Below are 15,397 nucleotides of genomic sequence, written 5' to 3'. Positions count from 1 at the left end.
CCAAGCTTTACCTCCCCTAAAGTTGTATTTTGCCTGATTGTGAACTGGCACTGTTACTGGTAGTCCGTTATTGTGGAATAAATGTTCTTTTGTCTAGTGGCAGCAAACCACACCTGAAGGGGCCATTATATTAAGGAGGCAAGACAGCTTTCATACTTGGTTGCTTTTAGTGGGTGGGCCATTGTTTAATGTGCTAACAACCTCAGTGCCATTGATCACAGGCAATGCATCAGTCTGGATGCATGCCTGACATATTAGTGATGATCTGTCATGTGACTGGGGGAGGATTAATATGCTAATTAGGATCGGAGAGATAACCTAAACTGTGCTTTATTTTCCCAGGCATTCATCAGGGCATGAATACTATGACCCTAATGTTTACATGGGAGGCATTCATCAAGACATGGACAGAGAGGACCTAGAATTAGAGGTATGAGTAATAACTTGAAGCAGTCATTTAATATACAAAGGTTTTAATATATGTTCACGTGCTACCACCATTACCGCTGCAATCAAATTAGGCATTACATTATCCCAGCTTATTGGAAATATGCTTCTAAATAATCTGTTTTGTTCAGCAGTTTGCACTACAAAGAATAGGAAATTAGTCTCATTTGCTTTGATATTTGGTTAATTAAATATTACATAATTAAAGGGTAAGAAGCCACATTTTCAGCTGGTTTATAAGCACAGATTTCTCGCTCTATATTTCAGATAAAGAAGACTGGTAATAGAATTTGGAAGCTGGAGCATTCATTTGTAATGCTTCTGTGCATATATGGATTTTCACTTGGAAATTTAGTCCTACAGCGTAGCCCTCCTCATTTTTGTGAGGAAATGAAGAAAGTAAAAGAGTTGACCTTGATGAAACTATGTAAGGACTATTATCTAAGCAAATAGGGTTAAAACATTTTTAAGCCCCGGGAAACAAGATAATCATTCAAAGTGGCTCAGTGTCAGCCTTGTGAACTAGTCTAGAGAAGAAGCACATCTAAAAATACTAGCTCTAACTTGTAAGGTTACATTAACACAAACCTGAAAGCCTAAAAGTATACGTTTTTCCCCTTCTCCTTTTTGTCCAAAAAACTATGGAGGGTCCCTTCTGAGACATTGGCCACATCTCCATTGCTTTGGCAGGCTACACTGCCTCTCATCTAATCATTGTTTACTCTGTGGATCTTTCTTCCATCTCCCAACATCATGCTCAACAATAATAGCATTGCACTCAGACACCACCCTGATTCATTGCAGTATGTGGGGAGGAAAGAAGTAGATCACAATCAGACTTTCAAGATCTTGTTATTATAGCCAATCTCAATAAAAAAATAGTTCTAGCTTTCCTGTAGAGTTCATTTCCTGGTCTGATCTACTTAGTAGTGTTGAAAGGGGAAAGGAAAATAATAATGTCAATTCACTGATTGGCATTATTGGAGGTGCCCCAAACTGGTAGTCATGTTTCAATTGGCAATTCCCCATTATTCAAGGAAGAGGGCAATGCAAGGAAAACTCACCTCAGAAAATTCTGAAATAAATACATAGCTTCCTCTTCCAAACTACTGTTTTGGTCACCATGATGTAAAAAAAGATGTTGAGACTCTAGAAAGAGTACAGAGAAGAGCAACAAAGATGATCAGGGGACTGGAGGACAAAACATATAAGGAACTGTTGCTGGAATTGGGTATGTCTAGTCTAATGAAGAGAAGGATGAGGGGTGACATGATAGCAGTGTTCCAATATATCAGGAGCTGCCACAAAGAAGTAGAGTCAAGCTATTCTCCAAAGCGCCTGAAGTCAGGACAAGAAGCAACCGATGGAAACTAAGCAAAGAGAGAAGCAACCTAGAACTAAGGAGAAATTTCTTGATAGTTAGAACAATTAATCAGTGGAACAACCTGCCTCCAGAAGCTGTGAATGCTCCAACACTGGAAGTTTTTAAGAGGAGACTGGACATCCATTTGTCTGAAATGGTATAGGGTTTCCTGCCTGAGCAGGGGGTTGGATTAGATGACCTCCGAGGTCCCTTCCAACTACTACTACTACTTATTATTATTATTATTATTATTATTATTATTATTATTATTATTATTATTATTATTATTGTTATTATTATTACCTGTCAGAAAAATAGGGGTAACATGATAGCATTTGAGCCGCTGCCACAAAGAAGAGGGGGTCAAACTATTCTCTAAAGCACCAGAGGGCAAGACAAGAAACAATAGTTGGAAACTGATCAAAGAGAGAAGCAACCTGGAATTAAAGAAAAACTTTCTAACAGTGTGGACAATTAACCAGTAGAACAGCTTGCCTTCAGAAATTGTGGGCGCTCCATCACTGGAGATTTTTAAGAAGAGACTGGACAGTCACTTGCATGAAATAGCATAGGTTCTCCTGCTCAAGCAGGGGTCTGGACTAGAAGATCTCCAAGGTCGCTTCCAGCTCTATTTTGTTCTATTCTATTCTATTGAATAGATTTATTACCTAGCTCCAAACTGACAAAAACCAGGGATCTTCTTTATGTACAGAAACAGTTGATCTTCAATAAGATCCAATATCAGCCCTGTAATTTGATGATTGTGATATGAAATGTGTCATTATTTTAATCCTGCTTAGCAACTGGGCCTCTAATATCAAAGATAATCACCTTTCAGGCATATAAAATGCCCCTGTGATCTATTAACTTTGCATAATTTCTCTCTTGTCTCAACCTGGTACCTTCTAGAGACATGAGGCCAGCAATTTTCAGAACACTTTGATGAAAACTGTTTAATTTCACAACACATAGATAGACTCAACCATAGTTTCAACTGGGAAACTGTGAGCATCCTAGATCAAGCCAAGTCCAAAAATGCCAGAGAATTCCTGGAGGCTTGGCAGTCAGATAAATTGGCCCTTAACAGGAACATAGAGGTAAATAACATCTACATAACACTCAAAAAAGGCCATCAAAAAGCTCAAAAGGAAGCAAACAGACCTGAAACACATCCTCAACAACAATCAACACCCCTGTGAGGAGAGATTAACGCCAGGATCAGCACTAGACTAACAATCAAGAGGTAAACAATTCCTCAATTAAGAACTACCAATGCAGACAAACAAGCTAATCAGCAGCCTAATCAAGGAACCAAGAACACTCCCACCAACACTGACAGGGCACACCACTGCTATATAAAAAGAAGAGCAAACCCCGCTGATTTGTAGTACTTCATTCTAGTTTGGTAATGAAATGTCTGCAAGAAAACAACCAAGCTTTCAATTGCTCTTCTGCAAGAAAACCACCAAACTCAGAGAGCACCAAGGACTCCACAGATCAACCTTGAGCTACAAATATTCTCTTCTACCAGTAGCAGAACACTTTGCTTTCCTCTGCTTTCTGTAACCAGCAGCTCTATTCAGGCATTCCCCAGCTATACTTCAGATTTCCAGATCTAGCAACAAATTGCTATTGCCATTATACAGCTGCAGAACAAGTTAAACAAGCAGCTACTTTCACGGCTGGCCCTTTGACTAACACATATTTAATTTAATTCAATTCTTAGCGTTTGACTTCAGAAAAGTTCTTAAGCTTCTATTTTTTATATAAATAAAAAAGCCCATTAACGTGAGCAGCTAAACATCAAGGATATGTTTACTGATTAGAGGGAGTTTCTCATTTAAAGAGAATCTTTCTAATCCCACGAGACCAAGATCAATTGAAAGAATCAGTGTGTTAAAAATGTTCAGGCAGTTCTAACCACATTGTTTGCTTATTGACTAATTTGTCTCAAATAGACCACCGGGCCACTTGTTTCATCGACTTCAGGAGGAATGTTGAAAAGAATGGAAAATATCAAACCAAACCACCTGGGCTCATTGCTCTATAAATCACCCTCTGACTTCCAGTCCATCATCTACGCTTTTATGGCCTTCCTAATTCACAATTAATGACTTAACAGATATTGTCAACAAGTCCCCTGTGTAAATGACTATCGCTCCTGCTAGAATGCAGTGAAATGCCCTAGAATTGTCTACCAATCTGTACAAGCTGATAGCAGTCACAAGTATTGAGTAGCTGCCAAGAACTGTCCACTAAAGACAACAGAAGCAATCATAGCTCTGGATTGAAAACTGAAGTCTAAAGTTGCTGGGAATTCAGCGAGATATTTTATCACTGCTCTCAAAAAGTAAAAATTAAGCTTTTGAAAAAATGCAGGCACAAATAGCACTAGGGCAATATGTATTGAGGTCTCTTATTTTGAAACTTCATTCAAAATGACCAAGGCAAGAAAAATTATAAACAGTAGTGTTCATTTTTATGAAATTTAGCATGACTGCACATTAGTTGGGAAGTATTAAAATGCATGGCAGCTTGTGATGGATTTGGGGAAACAAAGGGTAGTAAGTAATGCTTAAGGATCATTTCCAGTCAGTTTTGATAACTCACTAAGAGATACCATAATAGCAAACAGCAGCTTAACAAGGCTTGATTCTGCCTTACTGGAAACAGACCTTAGAACATGCACCTGTAACTTCATCTGTAGAACATTATTCATTTTTTAAAAAACAGTATTGGAGAAATGAATACAATTAATTCACCATTGCCAGATCTTATTTATGATTGCTCAGAAGTAACTTTTCTGTGAGATCTATTCCCTACCAATATATCTCAGATGATAACCTTCATTTGCATTCACAAAAGGTTGTATGTTCCTGGATGTTTTAATATTGCATCTTCTTTAGTTATAAAGGAGACATGGCCTATCAAAAGCTTCTGAAATTACTTAAGGAAACATGAGTCAGACAATAAGGAGCTGACTTTGTGGGACTCTAGGGTCACAAGGAGTTAGAGATTTAAGCCATTTCTTAAGTATTACCATCCATGCTTTCCTACTATTGTTTGTATCTTCAGCTGCTGCTACAATTTTTGCTTATTATAAGCCAGATTCAAAACTTTAACCAAGAGCAGAGGGTCAGGGAAATATTTGGTATTCTGGATCTGATCTATGAGTATTTTGATCAAGGCTGTCTAATTTTATCCAACTAAGTTTTATTCCATGTGTCTGAGTGAAAACTACAAATTATTTACTTTTTACTTCATTTCTATTGTGGCCAAACATAGTATGATGCTCAATCCCAAGGCTGTAGAAAGCCCCTGGTTCCTTGGGTCTTGGTATGAGAGCTTGATCAGAGATTTTAAATCTTCTGGTTATATAGAATTCTCAAACTTCCATCATACCTCCCATTGCCCAGAAGGATTTCAGTCTGTAAGCTAGTGGCAATGTTACAGGATTAATTTCATGGCGCTGACCACATAGGAACCGTATTTGCTGCACATCTAACAGTTTCACAGAGATGTTTTCTAAAGTCAAGAATGTGCCCCTTGGGAATATAGATGAGTTAATCTGTTTAGATTAACACCTCCAGATGTATGTATCCATTATCATTGGTGCTTCAAATTTTTGCTGCAGAAAATACCACTATAAGCCCAGCAAGGATTTTCTTTCTTCAGTTGTGAGAGTCTTTATTAAAAGACTTCTAAATAACAAAAGATGCTTACAAAGGAAGGGTAACTTCTAAGCTCAATACCTTACAACTCTGTTCACTCAGAGAGAGTTTCATTTCCAATACAAAATGATCCTTTGTATCCTTTTCAGAAGAACAACTCTGTTTTATAAAGTTTGAAACTGGCCTTAACAAGGATTGTCTGAATTAAAGTTCAATAAATTTCTGAGCACAAATTCCTCTTTCAGTAGACAGAAAATCATTCATTATTATCTTTTATTTCGGAATTTTACTGTTATGAGCAGCTGTAGGCATAACAATATTGTAAGACACTATTATATCCTTGTCTAACAATGAATAGTCCTCAAGATTCTTGCCATTAGCTTTCCTTATCACTTACCAGTTGGCACAAACTCAAAATAATTTTATGCAACTGTGTTCCACATTCAGGATTTTATATTTTTTGTATATTGTTGGTTTTATAACAATTCTATAACACATGAATAATCTGTCTCTCAAAGTTATGTCAGTGGTCATCCCTGGTTCTTAAAATGTGCATCATCTTTAGAAAATACCAAATATCCAAGAAAAACATATTCCTGGTTGTGTACATTTTCCAGTCATTCCAGTGAGCCTACAAAAGTTTCTCTTGTAGTCTAAAAATGCAGTCTTGGAAGCTGTTTTATACAGTGTCGTGCCATTAATCTATGTTATTCTTTCTTGAATATGTTTTTTTACAGATATTAGACTACCAATCAATCCCTTTATTCTCAGCTCGGAGCATTTCATACAAAAGTCTTTTCTAGGCTTTTTAGTGTGCAAAGTAGGATTTTTGGCTCAGAGCTAAATTCTTCATGTCAAAATATGCAATAAAATAAATCCTCCACTTTGTCATATCAAATTGTTTGTTCACTTGATGGACGGTAACCATATGGCTCCATTAAAGGAATGAGATTTACCCTTTTCTTATCCTTGCTGCAGAGTTGGTGGGGGGACTCAAAGCCAAATATGATTTACTTTTTCCCCCCATACTCCTCTGGATATTTATTTAATTCACTATCTGTATGGCTGCCAAATGTATGAATTGTAATACAGGGTAGCTAACAAGGATTAAAAGCATAGAACAGAAATAAAGAACAAATATAAAAACCCACAAAACCACAATATAATACGACTGAGCTTAAACTGCAATCATATCTGCATTCCAAAGTCATTATAAGTGGGTTCCAAATTTTAATCTTATTCTATTTCATTTTTACTCTCTGGGCTCTTTTTCAGGAAATAGCTGGAAAATTTAGATGGTTTTTTGCTTAAAAGAAAAAGAATAACTTGCTTTATGTTAGAAGCATTGATAACCATCCGCTCTTGAAGGTTTATGATTAGATTAAAACTTTTTTGAAATGTATACAACTAGGAAAGGGCTGTTATTCTTTCTTTGTATACCAAATTATCATATTTAGAGTAGCCTGAAATCCCTATTATTTCTGCTTCTAACTAGGGCTGAAGCAATTGTACTCAAGGGTAAATCTGCATATAATTATTTATAAAAATCCAGATATTAAACACCTGTTCAGAAGCTGTTCTCAAAGGGATTTTTTTCTTGTCTAAACACTTTTTATCCAAGCACCACTTCTTCAGATACCTGTTTTAATATTATTTTGATGATTTACCCCTGGCATCGTCAGTCAAAAATGCATAGCAGGAAGTGAGGAAATGATATGTGCTAAACTTGCATCATGCTGAAAAGCACAAGTAATCAGCTGAGTGAGATGCAGCAGTTTGAAAATAGCCAAACCATTAACATTAGAATATGAATATGATATTCCAGGTAACATAAATGGAACAAACCAAAGAATTGACAATTACGTTTTTAATGATAACCGTGTTGTTTTTGAACCTTTGCCTCTACCAAGCAATCACGAGTTTTCATATGAGTCTCATGTATAGACTTCCTTTCCTGAAAATTCTTTCCTGGAAAAAGCTTTCCCTGGACTTGATCTTACATTGTTTGGATAGAAGCCCAGAGTCATTCTGATTGCTGCATGCATGATTCCAACTTTGTATGTCCCCTGTTTTGTCCCCTTAATTAATTTTTAATTTTTAACCTAAGGTTAGGTTAAACTTAGGAGAAAATGAACATTTCAAAAATAGTGTATGTACTTCATATATTTTCTCCCATCCAGAATGTTTGCATCAGGATTGTTTTTCCAAATCATGATTTCTTGTGGGACCCCTAACAACGTTTCATGGAACACTTGATGAGACAGGCTGCTGTGATATATCACAGTACATCATGCACATAAACAAATTGTGCAGTCCTTGGAGCTTTCTAAGAGGTCTAGGAGAACTCGCCATGGCCAAGACTTGCACTAATATGGAAGAAATAGTGAAATAGAATCATTAAAGAAAGGATGCCAAAGGAGAGACAAAATGAAATGTGAATGACAAAAAATAAAATTATATTTTAATTATTTTAAATAATTAAATTGAATTGTTGAATTGTCCTGTGGTGAGTTGTTCCACTGCAAGTTGGCCATGGTGAGTTGACCATGGTCAATTGACCATGGCAACAAGGCCATGGTGACTTGGCCATGGCGAGTTGGCTGCAGCGAGTTGTCTTATTCTGCTCGGAACATGGTTATTTCCAAGACATTTCATTATTCAATTAGGTAGCATCTCCAGTGGATAGAAAGGGTTACCTAACTGAGTAATGAAATGTCTGCAAACAAACAAAACTAAGTTCAGAGAGCACCAGGGACTCCACAGGGACTCCCCAGTTCAACCCCAAGCTACCCCAATCTCATATTGATTAAACATACACATAGAATAAATTATTTATCAGTCTGTTACATTGGTTTGTTTAAATGGCTTTTTTGTCTTATACTATTATAGATGACATAAATATGTATATAAGAAAATAAACCTTGAAGGGGAGGCATTCTATCTTTCCTTAACATTAGTTAAATAAAGCCATTTGTTACTGATTTGGTTTAGTGCAGGGGTGTCAAACTGCCGGCCCATGGGCCGGTTGCATCATACAGAGGCCACGCCCACCCCAGCTCCAGCAATGCAAAAAAAGTCACTCTACATCAAGACACATCACGTGACGTGGCAAGTTTGACAGCCATGGTCTACTGGTTAAGGCACCAGGCTAGAAACCAGGAGACTATTAAAGCACTACCCATCTTAGGCATGAAAGTCAGCTGGGTGACTTTGAGCCAATCGTTCTCAATGCAACCTGTTTTCCTCTATTCTTATGGGGAATATAGGAAGAGGGAGGAATATTAGGTATATTCACCTTGAGCTACTTGTAAAATAATAAAGGCATGAAATAAATAATAAATAAATAACTTAATTTCTTTTTGTTATGTAACATCTAAAGTAGTAACCCAGAAATTGCATTTGGTTGACATTATTAAATCACCCTTATTGAACAGCACCCCTCAATCCCGTTGCTAAAAATAATGGTAAAGCTTTAGAAATATGGAAAATTCTTCCATTATACTGATGTTCAACCTTTCTGTAACAAAAGAAAGCATGCAGGTAGAATAAGGAGCCATTTACAATCGCACCTATTGATTGAAAATCATTTAAATACCACCTCAAATGTCACTGACATTTACTGCTCTGGTTTTTTTTTTCAAGACAAATTACACATGTTGACAAGTAAATAACAAGAGGTTGCTTATCGTGGCAGCTGTCATCTCGACATGCCAATAAATTATTCATATCAGTGAGTTTTATTGTCTTTCCCCAGTGAATGACGGCAGGTTGAAAGGGAGAGATTCTTGGTTGGCAGACTTATTATGTTGTTAGATCTTATAATGCACTAATACCGGGAAGGAAAATGAGCATTCTTGATCTGAACACTGTGGGTGTGTTTTTCCCACATGTAGGAATGTGTAAATAGTTTTCGAGACCATTATCATGCATCTGTGTGACTTCTCTTTTCATTTTTTGCTCTTTCAAATAATCCTCAAATAAATATGGCTTAATTGCAGTTCTCAGCAGTACGTTTATGAGTGCTGCATTAAGGATCTTTTAAAATCCTGTGTGATTTGATCTGATTTATTAATTTGTATGTTACCTGAAAAAAAAAGAAATGAAAAGGGTCTGGAATTCCATGCATTTAGTGATCAGTGATATTAGGATATAGAAAAAAACAAAGTTTGAAACTCATTGGGACTTCTGAATTCAATTCCTCATGTAGTCAAGTGCCCAGTTTCTATTGACAAAAAACAAAATTGTAGAAAACAAGAAACTTGGGAAATAAATTGGTATATATAATTACTGTATAAAATTGCAGCATTTAAATAAATGTTGAGTAGATTAAAAGCTATCCAAGCAGAATGAAACCATGAGGTACATTTGAATAGAAAAGGATTAAATGGGGCAAACAATTAAATTAACAAGGGTATAAAGAAATATTAACTCATATAGTGGAAGTTATTCAAATGTTGAAAATGAAGAGTTGTATTCCCTGCCCTTGCATTCATTCCATTCTCTCTCTCTCTCTCTCTCTCTCTCTCTCTCTCTCTCTCTCTCTCTCTCTCTCTCTCTCTCTCTCTCTCTCTCTCTCTCTCTCTCTCTCTCTCTCTCTCTCCATCCATTCTCTCTTTTATGTTCAAAGCCAGTCATGGTGCTCCATTACAATCTATAGATCCATTAAGGTTTATAGTCATTATTATAATAAGAGCAGATAGAAGAGCATTAATTCATTTTGTTTATATATATTCTTACATTTTGTGTTAGTTAAAGAAAAAGGTAGGTGCAAGAGAGATAAAAACAAAATGAGATATTGAATAATCTGAAGTTCTAGCTGCAGCTCAAATTTCCAAAATATTATTTTTGAGCCCAGTGCAATTGCAAATACGAGGTTGAGCTTATTCCAAAATGTTTTTTTCCCTCCTCAAGGCTCCAGTATCCAATAAATATTCTGGGCAGCATACAACAATATTCTTTGTGGGGTCTTTGATGCTCTCTGAGCTTAGTGGGGGTTTTGCAGGTCGAACTCAGACAAACAAGCTAACAGTAAAGAAAAGTCTAATCAAGGAACCACCCAGAACAATCCCACCAACACTGGAAGGGCAAGCCTCTAGAATATAAAAGGAGAGAAAACCCCGCTCCCTTCTAGCACTGACGGTGTTACCTAGTTTGATAATGAAATGTCTCCAAGAAAACAACCAAGCTCAGAGAGCATCAAAGACTGCATAGTTCAACCCTGAGCTAAAGATTTTCTATCAGTACAATATTCTTTGTTGTGTGCTGCCCAGAGTCACTTTATAAATTAGATAAATAAAATAAATTTACCACGTGTAAATGTGAATGAATTATATATAAATATTAGGATTTATACAGGTATATCTGGTATATTTACATAATCTATATTATCCTCAAAAAATTAATGCTTATTGTGTACTAGGCATTTACCTCTCTCTACCAGTTGTATGATTACATGCACTTCCAGTGGAGTTCTGAATCTATATTTCAGATTTCTAATGACTTGGCTATTACACCTAGAAAACCGGGATGTGCATGGAAAAGGCACAAAAATCTACCTGAAAGTAGCTTTCAGTATATCACTTTTGCTGAACAAGTTCTATTCAGTCATTGATTATGTTCTATCAGGTAGAGATTATTAACTTTTAGCAACCACAGAAAGAGACCTTCTTTAGGATGATTTGTTCACAGGCTGGCCCTTCGTGTCTTCTCTTGGTGCAATCATTGCCATTGTAATCCATCCATCCTCCTTGCCACTGGCTGTCATGTTATTTTCTACTTCCTTCCATCTTTCCAGCCATTATAGACTTCACAAGACAACTAGTGTCCAAACTATGGTAATATGAGTTTGGTCATTTGTGCTTAAGTGAAAAGTCTGGATCGATTCTTGGCTATCCATGGTATTCTCAATAGTCTTCTCCAACACCAACATTCGGGATTATCAATATTCTGCTCCTGTTTCTTGGAAGTCCAACTTTTGCTTCCATAATGTAATACTGTAAAAATCATTGCCTATGTAAATTTGATCTTTTGGTATAAACATAATTCCAGCATTTGAGTCTCTAATCTTCACAGCTACCCAATGAAATGCTTATCTGTGGTTGTTTTTTGAATGCTTGTTCCTTTATTATTCATCGTTGACCTAAAAGCAGAAGATACCCATAACTTCAAAATCTTCATTGTCATTTCTAAGACTGGTTGCTTTGCCTGTTGTCATTTGCTAGGTTTTGTTAATTATAACCCCATTTTTCACTGTGCTCTTTGAGTTGTGTTAGTAGAGCTTACAGATCATTCACATTTTTCTCTGTTAGTGTTATGAGCATAGTGCAACATTGAATTTTCTTTCTCTAATTTTAAAACCATGTTAATGTTTTGCATCAGGCCTCCTTCAATATGCAGTAAGTTGAATGAATATGGAGGAAGCATACAGCATTTTCTCACTTCTTGCAACCTGGAGCCAGTATCTTTCATCATGTTCCATCTAGAGCAGGGGTAGACAACCTTGGCTGGCTCAGGAATTCTGGGAGTTGAAGTCCACAAGTCATAAAAGAGACAAGGTTGCCTACCCCTGATCTAGAGCGTGTTTTCCTGTCCTACATATACATTTTGCATGAAGGTAATAAGATGTTGTGAGATTCCTATTTTCCTAAGAACATTCTATAACCTAATGCTATTGACACAATCAAAGGCCTTTCTATAATCAATGAAGCACACACAAACTTCTTTTTGGTATTCTTTGACTTTCTCAATTATATAGCATAAATGGGCAATAATGGCCTTTTCCTTGGTCTTTCCTAAAACCGGTTTGAACATTGGAGTTGCTATTTCACTGTAGGGCTCTAATCTTTTTTAAATCGTTTTGCTGCCATGTGAAAGTACGAATGTTTTATTAAATCTTTTTTATACTTTCTTCATACATTAGTATGTAGACTGGCCACTTCTAATGTTTTGGCACCTGTTATTCTGCCGGTTTGCTTTTTTATGATCTCACTTTTCAAAATTTCATACATTAGTATGTAGACTGGCCACTTCTAATGTTTTGGCACCTGTTATTCTGCCGGTTTGCTTTTTATGATCTCACTTTTCAAAATTTCCCAAGCTTCTTGAGCTGTTTTCCCCTTGTGGCTTCTCATCCATTGGAATCCTTCCCAAGTTTATTGAAATTAGCTCCCTTAAAATCCAAGACTCTAGTTTGACTATGTTCTGTTGCTTGTGCTTGCATAATGTTGAATTCCAACATTGCATGATCACTCCCCCCCCCAAGGTTCCTTTAGCTTCAACACCTTCTATCATTTCATCTCTGTTAGAGAATTAAGTCCAATATGGCTGATCCCCTAGTTCCCTTCTCTACTTTTTGGGAGACAAAGTTGTCTGCTAGGTTTGTCAGGAACTTGGTTGATCTTCAACTTGGTGCAGAGTTTGTCTCCTAATTGATGTCAGGGTAGTTAAAGTCCCCCATTACTATTATGACTAGTAATGGTAGTTACTATAGTTAACTGACTATAGCAAAAAGTTCATTTATTTCCTCTGTTTAGTTGGGTGGCCTATAGTATGCTAATGTAGTTGGTACAAAACTGTAACAATTATTTTGATGCTTACCATATTTCTGTAGGTATTCCATCAATTCCAGTAACCATCTAATTTGGTAAATACTGGGCTATTGATTAAACTTTATCTTCTAGTATTAGAGGGTATTGAAATTATAGAATATCTTTTAAAATATCTTGGAAATTGACACCCTTATTTATACAGAATTTTAGTATATTTCTTCCAACTTTGGCCTTTTTTGAATTGGTGAGCATATGTCTGTTGGCATCCTTTTTCCTAACACTTTGAAGTAGGACTTTTCCTTGGTGGGTTTGTTTTATCTTTACAGATGTCACAGTAATACTATTTCTTGTTTAGCTTCCCTTTTTGGTATTCTCTACCATCTGTTACTTGACATCCAATTCACTTTCCTCTGTTTCTTGGTCTTTGGCAGTCTTTTCACATTCATTCTTAACAAATTCTTTGATTTCATTCTATGTTTTCTGTGGTTGTCTGCTATTAAGGTTTAGGATTTCAAAGTGATTCCTGATGTTCTCCTTCAAAATGGTGTCTATGTTCCCAAGATTATATCATGGGAAGTGGTTGGCTTTGTTCTTTGCTTTAGCTGGACTTTGAACTTATGTACATGAGCAATCTGTGATCAGTTCCATAGTCAGCACCTGGCTGTGCATATGCTGTTATATAAATGAGTCCTCCTTGTATTAATACAGTTGTCAGTTCAATTTCTATGTGCTCCATATGATAATGTCTGTATATGTAGGAATCATTTTGGTTCCTAGGAGAGTGGTTTCACAATGAAGTCAAAAGAAGTTGATTTCTCTTTCCTAGGTCATAAATTGCAAGTATGTTTTCCTCATTAATATTTCAAAGTTGGCATTCAATTACAAACAGTAAGCAGTACAACATGCTTTACTGTTTTGTCAGTTTGAAACTGAAGTTGACCATAATTCTTCATAGCTTCCTGTATTTTTGCATTAGCGGTTGGAGCATAAAGTTGCATAATTGTGATATTAAACTGACCTGCCCTATAAATTATCTCAGGAGAAGATGGTTGCTTCCCACCTCATTGATACGAGGGTGGCCAATGGCAAAGGCATTTTTTGGTTAGGACCTCAATTGTTTGGAATAACCTCCCTTTAAAAATTAAATTGGCCCCTTCCTTAATTTATTACATAAAATTATGAGACATGTCTAATGAGTATTTTCATAATTAACTTTCTTCCAGTGAGCATTTGGTAATTAATATTTGTGTTGATCATTATTATTGCTATTATTCTATTATTTTGGATTGAACAACAATAGCTCCATCAAACTATAGAATTAAGTTTAAATTTAACTTTAAATTTAAGAGTAAACTTTGGCAAGGTGGGCAACATATAAGTTTAATAATAAATAAACTAAACTAACTTAAATATTTAACTTCTGTGGAAGGTTTGTGGTTTCTATACTATGGATGTTTTAGCTTTAATTGTTAATTATAATCTATTGGGAATCTCAGGCAGATTCAATGTTCAATAAACAAATAAATGTCTATGAAGATTCTTAATCATCCAGATCACGTTTGCCCAAAGGTGCTTTTTCAAAAGGCAATTGGATTTTCTTAGTTTTTCCTTGAAAACATTTCACTTCTCATCCAAGAAGAGCTGAACTAAAGAAACTTCATGGATAAGAAGCTAGATGTTTTTAAGGAAAAAAACCCAAGAATGTCCAGTTGCCTTTTGGTAAAGCACCTTTGGGGTAAACAGATAAATTTATCTTTAAATAATAGCAGATGAAACAAAGCCCTGTAGACTTCATAACCGATAAGAGTCATATTAATTAAATTCTTCTATTAAAGTTCAGAGCTTTTCAATATAACTAAAGAAGTACTGGCAGTGACATGATAGCAGTGTTCCCATATCTGAGAAGCTACCACAAAGAAAAGGGCTCAACCTATTTTCCAAAGCATCAGAAGGTAATACAGGAAATAATGATGGAAACTAATCAAGGAAAGAAACAACCTAGAACTAAGGAGAACTTTGCTAACTGTGAGAACAATTAATCAATGAAACGGCTTGCTTCCAGAACTTGTGGGTGCCAAATTTGGCATGGAAGGAGAAGCTGGCAAAAAAAAAGTTTTAAACGATCCACAGGAATGGGTAGAAAAATGGGTCCCTTTGTGTACCCCAATTAGAAAAGAAAATTAATTGTTCCACTTTATGTCACCCAGAGTGGAATCTGTGCAATTTGCCCTTTGCTTCCCAATGTGCATGTATGCTCAAGCATCACAAATGGGATATTTATGTACCATGCTGATTAAACCCTCACACATAATATTATATCTGCATACTCTCCGGTTGGTGCCCAGAGAAAAAGTGCACACAGAGATGCA

The 15,397-nt window shown here is 36.2% G+C and overlaps 1 protein-coding gene across 2 annotated transcripts in view; it reads left to right on the top strand.

Annotated features, from left to right (window-relative positions):
* PDZRN3 (PDZ domain containing ring finger 3) overlaps positions 1-15,397 on the top strand; it is a 214,596-nt gene that overhangs the window by 188,028 nt on the left and 11,171 nt on the right. For both annotated transcript variants that reach the window (XM_083354278.1, XM_083354279.1), the window contains one exon: positions 343-430. In XM_083354278.1, coding sequence (XP_083210404.1) covers positions 343-430 — 88 coding nt within the window. The remainder of the gene's footprint in view (positions 1-342; positions 431-15,397) is intronic.

This window comes from Vipera ursinii (assembly GCF_947247035.1).
Source record: "Vipera ursinii genome assembly, chromosome: 2".
In the NCBI taxonomy this organism is placed as follows: Eukaryota; Metazoa; Chordata; class Lepidosauria; order Squamata; family Viperidae; genus Vipera; species Vipera ursinii.
Note: the sequence above shows the minus strand (reverse complement) of the source record. Positions and strands in the feature narration are given on the sequence as shown.